Source organism: Macaca fascicularis, chromosome 4 (assembly GCF_037993035.2).
Source record: "Macaca fascicularis isolate 582-1 chromosome 4, T2T-MFA8v1.1".
NCBI lineage: Eukaryota > Metazoa > Chordata > Mammalia > Primates > Cercopithecidae > Macaca > Macaca fascicularis.
Window position 1 is genome coordinate 20634260 of NC_088378.1, and position 14912 is coordinate 20649171.

General features: G+C 36.6%; 1 protein-coding gene across 3 annotated transcripts in view; it reads left to right on the forward strand.

Moving 5' to 3' along the window:
* Nucleotides 1-14442, forward strand: part of RSPH4A (radial spoke head component 4A) — a 37171-nt gene extending 22729 nt beyond the window's left edge. For 2 of the 3 annotated variants that reach the window (XM_074036927.1, XM_005551656.5), the window contains exons 2-6: nt 3996-4230; nt 8863-9603; nt 10807-10951; nt 11671-11788; nt 13604-14442. In XM_074036927.1, coding sequence (XP_073893028.1) covers nt 3996-4230; nt 8863-9603; nt 10807-10951; nt 11671-11788; nt 13604-13838 — 1474 coding nt within the window. In that variant the 3' untranslated portion in view covers nt 13839-14442. The remainder of the gene's footprint in view (nt 1-3995; nt 4231-8862; nt 9604-10806; nt 10952-11670; nt 11789-13603) is intronic. The other variant, XM_005551657.5, reaches the window with a different exon arrangement.
* Nucleotides 14443-14912: the final 470 nt, after the last annotated feature.

The window sequence follows — 14912 nt, forward strand, 5'->3', positions numbered from 1 at the left end:
GGAGACAGAGTCAGATCCCACAGGTTGAGGGCTCAATCCCACAAGACTTCCCCACACTTCCAATGCCAATCACAAGCCCCAGGCTGATTAACCTGTGCTTCTGACCAACCAGCTATAAATCAGGGATCCCACAACTCCCTCCTTGGGTTCGACTGATGTGCTAGAGTGGCTCACAGAACTCAGGGAAACACTAATATTACTGGCTTATTATAAAGGATATTACAAAGGATGCATATGAAGAGGTATTGGGTAAGGAGTGCAAAGCTTCCATGCCCTCTCTGGGAAGGCCACCCTCCAGCAACCTCCATGTGTTCAGCTGGCAGATGCTCCCCGAAACCTGTTCTCTTGGGTCTTTTATGGAGATGTTATTGGATAGGCATGATTGATGACTGTGTAGAAATGTGACTTACAGGGGTAAAATCTAATGCTAAGAGACTGAGTGGGGAGACCCAGCAAGGCCTATCCAGATTCTTCTTGGCCTCTCTGTGGAGCATTATTTCCTCCTTGATATGGAGCAGGACCTCTTTTGAAATGCGGGTCTTATGACCGTCAATCAGACAAAGTAGGTTAGAGAATTTCATTATGGCCAGACATGGAGAAAGGTTAGAGTATACTTTGTTTCTAAGGCCTATCTTGGGGAGAAATGAAAAGTGGTATGAGACTTACGAGTCAGAAACTATGCATGAAAACCAATGTATATAAATCATAATTCCCAAGTTTTCACCATAATCTATTGGGGTGCTTCCTGATTAATCAGTAAATATTAATTAAATGCCTACTGAGTATACATTGTGGCAAATATTTGCAGCTATTACTAGGCTTTAAGATATAGGAGATAAAATTGTAAAGTCTAATGAATAAAAACATTAATGTATGATGTGCGAAATCTCATGAAATGTGAGATCAGTTTGAAATACTATTTATTAGTTAATTTTTTTTTTTTTTTGAGACAGAGTCTCGCTCTGTCCCCCAGGATGGAGTGCGGTAGCACGATCTTGGCTCACTGTAAGCTCTGCCTCCCAGGTTCACGCTATTCTCCTGCCTCAGCCTCCCAAGTAGCTGGGACTACAGGCGCCCACCACCACACCCAGTTAATTTTTTTTTTTTTTTTTGTATTTTTAGTAGAGACGTGGTTTCACTATGTTAGCCAGGATAGTCTCGATCTCCTGACTTCATGATCCACCTGCCTCTGCCTCCCAAAGTGTTGGGATGACAGGCGTGAGCCACCACACCCAGCCTATTAGTTAATATTTTAAACTACAATTTACTTAAGCTGCAAGAATGTAATTTGCTACCCTGTAGTGGATTCTACTTGAATTTCTGATATAAACTTCTTGACATATTGCCCTATGTTAGATAACAAGCATGAATTTACAAACTATTAAAATTGCAAAGGAATACATTACAAATACTTGTGAGTTCACTAACAATTTAAAACTGAATGCAAAAACATGAGAAATTTTTTATTGAATTATTTTATATTTTATAATTGATATTACTTACATATCTAAATTTAATTTTATTTCCAAATGCTGTCTCTGAGGTAATAAGTGAATATCTTCCATAATATTCACTGCTATCCTCTAAGTACTTTAGTGCCTGCAGTTCAAAATTGTTTAGTAAAAGATGACTTTAACTCCATCTCTTATATGCAGATCTAATTTGACAGCCATAAAAGCTATTTTTCATGGCAATTTAAACAATCTTTGACTGAAATATGGAATCTGAAAATGGTTTTTCGTCATTGAATTAAAAGGCTATAGGAAAGAATTGCTTGCTCCTTTTCTTCCATTAAAAAAATAAATTGTTAATCCTCCCTAATAGAAAAAACTATAATTGTAAATGAAAACCTAATGCATATATTTCATAATTTGACACAAAGGCATTTTCAGGTGTGGACTTGAATAAAGCACATATATGCATTATATTGAAACCTGAAAAATAAAATGAAAATTTGGATTGAGAGTCCCTAATTTGATGCCATCCACATCTGCTATTGAAGCAGATCAAACCCTTTCATTATTAACCCAGCTATTGCCCGATAACCAACAGTGTTTTTCGTCTGCAGTCTTCTCCATGAGTTTTCTTTTTCTTTTCTTTTCGAGACGGAGTCTCACTTTGTCACTCATGCTGGAGTGCAGTAGCATGATCTTGCTCACTGCAACCTCCGCCTCCCGGGTTCAAGTGATTCTCCTGACTCAGCCTCCCAAGTAGCTGGAATTACAGGTGCCTGCCACCACACCTGATTAATTTTTGTTTTTTTTAATAGAGACGGGGTTTTACCATGTTGGTTAGGCTGGTCGTAAATTCCTGACCTCCGGTGGTTCATCCACCTCTGGCTCCCAAAGTGCTGGGATTACAGGCAGCCACTGCGCCCAGCCTTCTCCATGAGTTTCAACAGTGCATGAATATTAAGGAAGCTTGATGAAGTTTTAAAGAAACTCCTAGTCAAAACATTTCTGTTCATTTACAAGAATTATTTGAGGAAGGAATTTTATATTCTTCAAATACTGTATAATATTTTTAACTGCCCTTTACATTGATCTCCCATATAATATACATATTTTTCTTTGACATTTCTGAGGTCATTAGATAAATATAGACATTAAATGAAAAAGAAAAAGCAAAAAATATAGCTTGGGTCAATTAATAGAAAGTAGGCAATTATTGAACAACTGTTTATTTTGTTTCACTGTAATAAGAGAGGAGATATACAAAATCCTAATCTTGGCCGTGAAGAACCTACTGCAGTTGCTGAATAGGAAATATATAATGTAATAACATTTCAGAGCAGCATATCATTGTTCTCAGGAAGAACCCCTCTGAACCAGGGAAGGATGATTTTGGGGAATGACTTGAGTGCTAAGTCCCTAAGAATGAAAGGAATTTTAAATTTTTTTTTAGAGAAATTATATATATGGTTCACAGCAAGCAAAAGCTCCCAGGTAGAACTTAGCAAATATATGAAAGTAATTTTATTAGAAGGTCTAAATGAACTAATAATTAGAAACAAAGTTGGAGAGATACAATGCGTATCCACCAGAGAAGCAATTTATACAAATTTCCACATTGAACAGAGGAGTTTTTTCTCAAGAAAAGAGCACTTTGACAGGACACAGGAACACTTTGACAGACATTTTGGCCTCTTAACATTCACTTTGTAATTCTGGTATTTGAAAAAGCAAACACTAGCAGTTCTATATAAAATGTAATATATTACTGAGAGGATAGAGGCAATTTCACTAATTCAGTTGTGAAATAAAAATCTAGGGCAGTGTTTGTAATAGAATAGAACAAAATGTTAGATTGTATCACATTTCAATAAAGGTAAGTAATATTTAATGGCACTTTTTTGTTGTGTGTAAGTGGATGTTACAATATGAAATGCAAGATGCTCTGAGAAACACTGAAGTACCAACTGGCTTAAAAAAAAATGGAAAGAAAGAGAACAGATCTTAAAGACAGAGTCAACAGGATTAGAAATCAAATTGGATTGGGTGAGGGCAGGGGAAGGGGAATGGAAAAGAAGTTATAGTAAAGAGTGAAAAATAATGTTAATCACTTTTAAATATATAACCAAAAGATTGTAATTTCAGAAATAAAATGTGAAAATGTACTTGATGTGGAATATGTATCATGCTCTAAAATGTTTTTCCTTAATAACTTAAACATCCTTATTATATTAGAATCATTTCCTGAGGAAAACTCTAGGATAAGTTATTTCTGGCATAGTAGAAATTACCTTAAGTGTTATCCACTGAAAATCTCTGAAGACTTTCAGTTATTGAAGTTCCCTAAAAACAAACTAACTGAGTCTGCAAATAGCTGTTCAATAATTGCCTACTTTATATTAATTGACCTAAGCTATATTTTTTCTTTTTTTGTTTTTCATTTAACGTCTATATTTATCTAATGACCTCAGAAATGTCAAAGAAAAATGCTTCTTCAAATGCTCTTGACATGTATATTATCTGGAATTTTCTCTGTTTGGATAGATATGATCATCTTTCTAATATGTTGACCAAGATATTAAATGAGCGTCCTGAAAATGCTGTCGACATCTTTGAAAATATTAGCCAAGATGTGAAGATGGCACATTTTAGTAAAAAATTTGATGCACTCCACAATGAGAATGAGATGCTTCCAACATATGAAATAGCAGAAAAGCAAAAGGCTCTTTTTCTCCAGGGACATTTGGAAGGAGTTGACCAAGAATTGGAAGATGAAATAGTAAGTCACTACTATAAATTTTAATAATTAAATCTTAGGATTTTATTTGGGATGAATAGCTGTGGCTTTAAATTCATACCAACTGTATTTTATAGCTTTTTTTTTTTTTTTTTTAGACAGGTGCCCAGGCTTGGAGTACAATGGCACGATCCTGGCTCACTGCAGCCTCTACCTCTCAGGGTCAAGCGATTCTCCTCCCTCAGCCTCCTGAGTAGCTGGGACTTCAGGCACGTGCCACCATGCCCAGCTAATTTTTGTATTTTTAGTAGAGATGGGGTTTCGCCATATCGGCCAGGCTGGTCTCAAACTCCTGACCTCAAGTGATCTGCCTACCTTGGCCTCCCAGAATGTTGGGACTACAGGAGTGAGCCACTGCACCTGGCCTTTATAGCTTCTTACATAGTATTTGCATCTTATTTTTGGAAAGTATCTTCAAGCCTTCTTTAGTCAACCTCATTTCACACTAGTCATTTCCTTGATTAGGGATTTCTTGTTTTATCATACTGTGTTTTAGTATTTTGCAAGCTAAAACAGATTGTTATAGGTTTGTATGCTAAGTTTCTTAATATTAGAGAAAAGGATTTCTTCACATTTTATATTCTCCAAGGTGCCTGGTGCAGATCTAGATGTACAGCTATCTTTTGCTAAAGATTTGTTGAATAATGAATAAATGTTAGATAATTAAAAATCAGGTTTTAAATCCAGTTGCATATTTATTAGAAAATTCAGAAGCACTTCTAATGTCATTTGTATTTTCTTCTAAGACAAGCTCCTTATGTTATGACTTGATATTATGTATATTACATCAATGGGACGTAATACAAGAGGAGAGGAGTAAAATACTTTTTTAAATCGTCATAGACAAAATGTTGAAAATATTTGGAGTTGGTGACAGAGATTGAAAAAAGCTATAATTAGAGAATAAAATCTTATATATCAAAGAAATTTTAATTTCAAATATTTCATAATAGTATTGGCTATTCTGTTTCCTAAATACTCATATACTTGTAATTTGTACACATCTGCTGAACTTACGTTCTGTTACCACTAGATTATTTAAGATGTGTCTATATACTTTCAAATTTGATGTTTGGAGTAAGGTATTTTCAAAATAGCACTCTGTCAGGGAAGAGAGAAGAGAGACAGTAGATGCTGTCTCTAGGCTAAGCAGCCTACGAGGAGAGAGCTAACTGACAGTAAGATCTGTAGTACTCATACAAAAGGAACAGGTGATAGGTGTCAAGGAGTTGACATTGGACAGTTTCAACAAGGTGGCAGTTGGTTCTGTAGCCATATCCAGTGATGATGAGTCTGGGAGCGAACAGCATATGGAGATGAGGCAGATAGGCAGGCATTCTCATGCAGGAGTTAATCAAAGAAACTTCAGACTTCGGGGTAAGAATGGGTGCCCTTTATAGGCACAGCATTACAAGGTAGGACTTTGCGTCCTAAAACTAGGATATGGGGTGAGAATACAAATAAGCTGTTTTGATCATGGGACCTGGGCCCTTTAACTAGATTCCATAAATCTTCCTCATAAGGGATAAGATTGGCTTTACAGCCTGGAACAGCTGAGTCATCAGGTGAAGATTAAAAGCTCCACCTCAGAAAGTAGAAAGATGCAGGAACAGATAGACAGAGAGGTCTCTCCGATGCATTGAAATATGAACTACATGACCAACCCTGTCCCTGACTTACGTTTAGAGTGTTCATGTTTTTATTCCTGCCTTTAACCACACCAGAATTCATTTGCTTAGTCTTCAGCATTCATTTATTCATTCACCCATTTATTGATACACAATGTGACTACTGCATTCCGAGTACTGAGATACACATGGGAAAAAGACTTTTCTGACTTTAAGTTGCTCACAATTTAGAAAAAGGCAAAAAAGACTGGAAAGCCATTTGATTAGTGCAATAAAGAGCTAGCCTCATTTGATGGAGTAAACATGGGCTTTGGAGGTAGCCAGATCTGAGTTAGAATCCTAGTTCAACTAGCTTGCTAGTTGTGTGATTTTGAGCAAGAGGCTAAACTTTCCAAGCCTTAAGGACAATCAAATGGCAAAAACCTGAGGGGTGGAGGTAGTATATATAAAGGATTTGGCCTATAATAGGAACTTAATAGTAGCAATTATTATTATATTGTTTTGACAACATGATAAATGACAGAATGGAACAACTAACTCTGCTATTGGTAATTGGGCAAGGCTTTTTAGTGGAGGTAATATTTCATTTGGGCCATGAAGGATAAGCAGGAGTTCACCAGGTGAAGACTCTTAGAAATTAAATTCTTAGAAAAAAGAACAATAAAATAATCAGGAAAGATTATTTGATGTTTGGAAAAGTCGAGTGTGGGTTTGAGGGAGTGATTGATGGAAATGAAGGAAACAGAGTGCTTAAAGCCAGACTGTTCTTTGTGCGTTGACAAGTAACTTCTTTCTTGTAAACAGTAAGAAGTTTTTAAATAGAGAATAGCATGGTCTGACTTTTGGTTTAGAAAGATAACTCTGATCATAATATGAAAGATAATGAAAAAAGAAAGGTAGAATGGGGCCGGGAGGAGAGCGTTAGAAGCCTTCTGCTATAGCACAAGTAGTGAGGATGGTGACTAATGCAGTATAAATGAATACAAGAGGAGGAAATAATGCCAACAAATTTTTATGTGCTAGAATCAATAGGAATCTAACTACTTAAATATTGAAGGTCAAGGAAGTCAGAGGAAACAAAGATGACCAAACTTTCTGGTGTGAGAAACTGAGATGTCACTGGTGAAGAAAGAGTACATAGAAAAAAGAGAAAACTTTGAGAGAAACGTGAATTAAATATTAAACTGAGGTATTTTTAGAATACTTAAGTGAAATTTATCAGAAGTGGCTAGAAATATGTGTAGAATATGGAAGAAAATCAGAGTTAAAGAAACTTTAAACAGCCACTTATCACTTGAAGTGGTGTGGAGAACTCTTCCAAGCATAAAGTGTTGAGAGATGCGATAAGTGAAAAGGATATTTTAACAACATCAACATTTGGAGCTCAAGAAATAAGGGAGCAATTAAAGAGACTTAAGATGAAATAGTTCTAAAGGGCCAAATAGGATAGGTACAGCAAATGTCAAGGAAAGACTTTTGCAATCCTACATCAAGGCGATGAGGATTTTAAAAAGTCATTATACTTATTTTGACACTACAATTATAATATAAATAATAGCATATCATTTGTAAGAATAGCAGAGCTCTCAAGTTCTTCATCTTGAGGGTCAAGGTTTGTCTTGCAAGTTTTCTTGACCTATAGTTGAAGTTCTTTCCTACTTTTTCACAAATGTGTTTCTTTTTCTTTCTTTCTTTTTCCTATTTTTTTTTTTTGAGATGGAGTCTCTCTCTGTGATCCAGGCTGGAGTGCAGTGGCATGATCTCGGCTTACTGTGAGCTCTGCCTGTCGGGTTCACGCCACTCTCCTGTCTCAGCCTCCCGAATAGCTGGGACTACAGGTGCCCACCACCACACCCGGCTAATTTTTTGTGTTTTTAGTAAAGATGGAGTTTCACCATGTTAGTCAGGATGGTCTTGCTTGTGATCTGCCTGACTCGGCCTCCCAAAGTGCTGGGATCACAGACGTGAGCCACCATGCCCAGCCTTCACAAATGTGTTTCTATGGTTCATTTGAGACTCTGCTTATTCATTTCTCTGTATTTCTTTTGTGGAATTTTTTTATTTCTCTCATTTTAAATTCAAAATAATTTATTATAAGTAGGAGGAGCATCTGACTACATTATGGCTTCAAGTATAGACATGAGTACTTTATTATATGTTCCTTTTATTTATTCCATACATTACATTACACAGGATACTACATTAATTTTTAGTGGTCCTATATATATAAAACCATGCACTTAATAAATGTTTATTATTTTTAAAGATATATAGTAATATAGACATATGTAAAACCATATTTTGTTCTAAATATATGTGTACATAGTTATTCTACATCTTATTTTAGGATAGTAAGGGAGTCACTTAAATATTTTTTATAAAACAGGAATGTTGAATTTTTATTATTCATACTGATTATTAAATTTTCTCTACCTAAGATATGTACATAAACAAGGTAGCTATTATACATTAATGAGTATAAGATACAAGAGAAGCTACATTTATAAATAATGAGAGAAGAACCGAGATTCAGGAATTATCATACTTTGATCTAAGTATTTTTGTTTTTTGACATGAAGTCTCACTCTGTTGCCTAGGCTGGAATGCAGTGGTGCAATCTCAGCTCACTGCAACCTCCTCCTCCCGGGTTCAAGTGATCCTCTTGCCTCAGCCTCCCAAGTAGCTGGTACTACAGGCAGGCACCACCATGCCCAGCTAATTTTTGTGTTTCTATTAGAGACGGGGGTCTCACCATGTTGGCCAGGCTGGTCTTGAACTCCTGAGCTCAGGTGATCCACCCACCTCAGCCTCCCAAAGTGCTGGGATTACAGGTGTGAACCACCGTGCCCAGCCAATTTGATCTAAATCTTGAGAGAAATGTCAAAGAAGTGGTGGAGAAAGTAGAATATCAAGATACATAAAAAAGACAAGGGAAGCAAGCATTTGTCTTATCGATAAATTTTAACCACAGCATTTGTTTCTGCAGGCAGAAAACGCTCTTCCAAATGTAATGGAGTCAGCTTTTTATTTTGAACAAGCTGGAGTTGGTTTGGGCACAGATGAGACATACCGCATATTTCTTGCCCTCAAACAGCTTACTGACACCCACCCAATCCAAAGATGCCGCTTCTGGGGAAAGATCTTGGGTCTGGAAATGAATTATATTGTAGCTGAAGTGGAGTTTCGTGAGGGGGAAGATGAGGAGGAAGTGGAAGAGGAAGATGTGGCTGAAGAGAGGGACAATGGAGAAAGTGAAGCTGATGAAGATGAGGAAGATGAATTACCAAAATCCTTTTACAAGGCCCCACAGGCTATACCAAAAGAAGAAAGTAGAACAGGTGCCAACAAATATGTCTATTTTGTTTGCAATGAACCAGGAAGACCATGGGTGAAGTTACCACCAGTTATACCTGCACAAATTGTAATTGCAAGAAAAATCAAGAAATTTTTCACTGGGCGATTGGATGCTCCCGTCATAAGCTACCCACCTTTCCCAGGAAATGAGAGTAATTATTTACGAGCGCAAATTGCCCGAATTTCAGCAGGAACCCACGTCAGTCCTCTAGGATTTTATCAGTTTGGTGAAGAGGAAGGAGAGGAAGAAGAAGAGGTAGAAGGTGGGCAAAATAGCTTTGAGGAAAACCCTGATTTCGAAGGCATCCAAGTGACTGATCTAGTAGAATCCCTATCCAATTGGGTTCATCATGTACAGCATATTCTCTCTCAGGTAGGAGCTTTGCAGTTCTCAATCTATCAGGTAATTAAGCAAATATTCATTAAATTATCACTATAATGCATGAAGATACACAAAATAAAGGCCTTTGGATTCTATTTAATAGGCAGGAAAAGAGATAATTAAAAACACAGCCAAAAATGCAGAGTAATATAAAATTCCGGTGTCTATATAATTGTCTATATAACTGAAGGTCCCAGGGATCTCCAAACAGACTTTATTTTCTATTTGAAAATAAAACACATTCTTCTGTGGAACATTTGACAAATGATGTACAGATTTAGATTTGTGTGTTCTGCAATTACGCAATTTTTTTATATGTTTAATATAGATGGGTACATTAATTTTGAAAACAGTTCTTTAATTTTATCTCTATAATACATGTAGCTTTTATGTCAAGAACAGTAAGGGATTATAACAAAAACAAAAAACAAAGTAACAGTGCTATATAGCAGTTATGTAACACCTATTGTTCCAGGTGTGCGTGTGTTTGTGTGTGTGTGTGTGTGTGTATAAGATTTAATCTTTACAACAACCCCATGAAACAGTATTATTATCCTCAATTTTCAGATGAGGACATAGAAACAGAGAGTTTAGGAAATATGGCAAAAGGAACATAGCTAATAAGGAACAGAATCAGATGTAAGACTGCACAGAATGGACCCAGTGCATCCACTTAACCCTTGTGCTATACTACCTCATCTGCAGGTAGAAAATCTTCATTATACTTTGATCTAGATAAGAGATACTCTTAGCTTTCTCTACATAAGAGTTAACTAAATGAGACATTATAAACCCTAAACCTCCATAAATAATCTTATTACCACATTTAAATGTTATTGTTAATAATCATTATCATAATAGCTTCAGCTCTCTCATAGATTATTTACCACAAACCAGTAAAATAACACTCTTACCTTTTTCACTAAGGTTCTGCTAATTTTAAAATATAAGTGATAATTTTAAAATACACATTCTGTGACTTCAAGAATTTGGCAAATTCTCAAAATAAATAGCATGGCTTTTTCCTTGAAACAACCTAGATGAAACTAGCACTTGGAAAATGTACATAGAATTGAATGAATGAATAATCGATTAAATTCCCAGAGTGATGCTTCATCCTGATCAATTCAAATGAATGTTCTGAAATTTTAAGGTCCCCATTAGACTACTAAGTCTTGCAACATTCATTCCTAGGGTCGCTGTAATTGGTTCAACTCCATACAAAAAAACGAGGAAGAAGAAGAGGAAGGAGAGGAAGAAGATGAAGAAAAAGAAGAGCCTGACTACATAGAACAGGAAGTGGGACCTCCTCTTTTGACACCAATCTCTGAAGATTTAGGTTATTTTACATAACTATTATCACACACAGACACACAAACAACATAATATACTATGTGTGTTATATAGTAAATATGAGAGTTGGAAAGCTCTAAAAAGTGAACAAGAGCCAAGGTCTCATCCTCTTCCCATTTGTGTTCTGGGATGATAGGGAGTGAAGAATATAGCTGGCCACATCAATGTTGTCTGACAGAGGTTGAAGGAGTCATGTAGAGAGGAAACATAAGTTGGCTGTAGCGCTTTCTGGAAATGCTGACAATTGTCTCCTTTATTATTCTTGTCTTGCATTCTGCAGACCATAAACAAATGGCATAAATATTCTTGGTCCTGGTTTTTAAAAACTCTACTCTCATTCCTATATTATTTCTTTCCCTTCAGTTTTGGAGTATTTGTACTTGCAACCCTTGATCTCAATTAATAATAATATACCTTTCATTAGGCCATCAAATACTACTCACTCTACCACACAAGCCTCCTTTCCCTTAATAAAACTTCTTGTCTTGGTTGCAAAAATGGAGATATATATTTCAAATTCCATTGTTCCAAAACATTCATGAAGTACCCTCCTGATTTTGTTAAGCTGCTGCTGTTTTTCCTTTCTATATCAAATATGTGTGTATCTGTGTTTGTGCATGCATGTGTGGATTTAAAAAAATAGCTTACACAGTAGATTCTTGTCTAGTCAGGAATTAAGCTTTTGCATTTCTCTTTGGGTTCCAGAGATTCAGAATATACCCCCTTGGACAACACGGTTATCCTCAAATCTCATTCCACAATATGCTATTGCAGTCCTTCAATCCAACCTTTGGCCTGGAGCATATGCCTTCTCCAATGGCAAGTAAGTATCTGACCACTTATAAAGCCATTTCTGTGATTAGTTAAGCTCTGGAAATTATAAATAACCACTACAATGTTAAGTTACTATCATTGTCTTCTTCTTGTTGTTTTGTTTTGTTTTTTTGAGACAGAGTCTTGCTCTGTCACCCAAGCTGGAGTGCAGTGGCATGATCTCAGCTCACTGCAACCTCCGCCTCCTGGGTTCAAACTATTCTCCTGCCTCAGCCTCCCCAGTAGCTGGGATTACAGGCATGCACCACTGTGCCCAGCTAATTTTTGTATTTTTTTTTTTTTTAGTAGATACGAGGTTTCACCATGTTAGCCAGGCTGGCCTCAAACTCCTGATCTCATGATTCACCCCCCCTCGGCCTCTCAAAGTGCTGGGATTACATGTTTGAGCCACCATGCCTGGCCGCTACTATCGTTTTAACGCATCTTTGGCATATTATGTGTGTTTGGCATAAAATTTATTAAAATAACATCTGTGATACACAATAAAACATCAAATTCAGGACATTAAGTAGTAATTCGGACTTCTACCCTTTCATCTTAATTATCAGTTTGTTGAAATAAAATATGGTTTTTCATCAATGATTATTTGGGTAATGACTTATTCATTCACTTAGAAGATTAATGGAGGTATTTCTAAGCTGTATTTAAATTAGTTTAAATCTCAGATCATTTTTGTTGGAAATCTTGATAAAAGATAATTAAAATAGGCTATCGCTTTCAAAGGAATTAAGATCAAGAGGACACTGAAAATAATTTTATCCCTTACCTAGAACATATACTTCTATTTGTCTTATGTTTCCATTTCTTTCCTAATAACCCAGTGTCAGAAGCTTAGCTTATCTGGAGAGAAAGCTGAGCAGCCAGGTGTTAGAGTAGCCATTAAAGCACAACAAGCTAAAAATGAGAGTTAAGCCTTCAATCATTTACTGTGATAGTATAAGCAAGAGAAAGCTTTGACATCCCCGTTCCATTTTCCCCCATGGAATGACCCTCTAGTGGAGAGTCAGGTGGATCAGCACAGATATGGCTATCATAGATGTGGAGGTGCTGGGGTCATCTCATTGACAAGGGAATCCTCAAATGGCTCCTGCAGTTTTACAGACCTGGAGACCAAGAGGAGGATGAGAGGGGCTGGAAGTGAAAAAGTGCTGAGCACAGAGAGCAGAGAAAGGAGGGGTTGGAAAGGTCTCTGCTGAAGGCCTCAGATAAAGAGACCTAGGAATGGAAGCACTTGGTCTAGGAATGCAAACATTGAAGAGCATGACTAGCCAAAGGGGCCAGCATCCTTGACTGCAACTTCCCATAAAGACAGCAATGCATTGTACTCCAAGTCTGGTGTGCCAGGTAAACTCTTTGTGATTGCCTATGGTCATACCTAAAAAAAGTAACACATAGGTTTCTAACTACAAGCCCAACTCTTTGCCCAGGCAGGAGTCTGCAGGGTTAGCTATTTTTAAATCTTTCTAACTTTGTGGAAGGTAATAACTTTTTTTTTCCTCCCCTGAAAATAATTGAAGGAAGAAAGGCTTTTTTTTTTGCTTGTGGTCTAGGTGTAGGGTACATTTTAACAGTGTCTAGTCCCACAGTTTTTTTTTAACCAGCTTAAGCAGTTTGAATGAAAACAATTCCCTGTGGTAGAAAAATCATTGAGGAATATTTTACTTCTAGCATTTTACATGTATTGCTTTTTAAATTATAGGACCATGATATTCTAAGTACTTTAATATTACAGAAGGGTCCATTTTTCTGAGAAATTATATAATGATCTTTTTTTCTTTCCTTTTTTTTTTTTTTTTACTTACAGAAAGTTTGAAAATTTCTACATAGGTTGGGGTCATAAGTATAGTCCAGACAATTATACACCCCCAGTTCCACCACCAGTTTATCAAGAATACCCCAGTGGACCAGAAATTACAGAAATGGATGACCCCAGTGTGGAGGAGGAGCAAGCTTTCAGGGCTGCACAAGAAGCAGTTCTACTTGCAGCTGAGAATGAAGAATCTGAGGAAGATGAAGATGAGGAAGATGATTATGACTAATAAACATAAAATTAGCCTGGTTTTATGTGACACTGATACACACATACCCCTTATATGAGACTAATTTTACACTTTTCTGTGTGTGTATATACATACACATGTCAGAAATTATTCAACTGCAAAAGTCAATCTTGAAAATATCAAGCTTGAAATTTCATATGTAGAAATACTAACATTTTTACTGAAAGATACTCATGGGATTTTCCAGAGGCTAAATAACATGCAATCACATCATTGTTCTGAGGGTTATGGATAATGGAATATGTGCTTGTACATTTTTGTTTTTAAAAGGGCTTAGGTTTCACATGGTCCAGGTGAGGTAAAACAATTAAAATAAATAAATAAATGGTCTCAGGTTTAATTTGTAATATGACAAACACTGGAAGATACAACCCACAGGAAATTCTTGGAAACATCAATACTTTTTTAAAGAGTGTCAAGGGGTATGAAAACAAAAAATATTGTCACTAAAGTAATGTATTGTTAACCTTTGTTAAGAACTGATCTCAGCATGTATTCTTAAACCTTTGTAATTACCTATGGTCGTGACTGTGATATTGTGTGCAAACACTGTATAGCATATATATTCATTTTTCCTGCTTGAGATAGTATCATAATTCCATCACCTGCTTAAAACTGTAGGGAACACTGAATTATTTTATTTTTATTTTTTTGGTGGGGAGGTGGTTGGGACAGAGTCTCTGTCGCCAGGCTAGAGTGCAGTAGTGCAATCTCGGCTCACTGCCACCTCTGCCTCCTGGGTTCAAGTGTTTCTCCTGCCTCAGCCTCCCGAGAAGCTGGGACTACAGGTGCGCGCCACTACGCCTGGCTTTATTTGTATTTTTCGTAGAGATGGGGTTTCACCATGTTAGCCAGGCTGGTAAATTTTTAACCCTTTTGTTACTTCTCAAAGTCTTCTCAGACTCCTCTTTCATCCTACAGAAACTGATTTGAACTGATTGGGGAAAAATGATTTGCTTTGCACAGATATGGTTAGCTGGATACAGCCAGAGACTTGACTTATATTTTCTAGCACTACTTCTCTAAAACATTATTTTCCCTCACTAAAAAAAC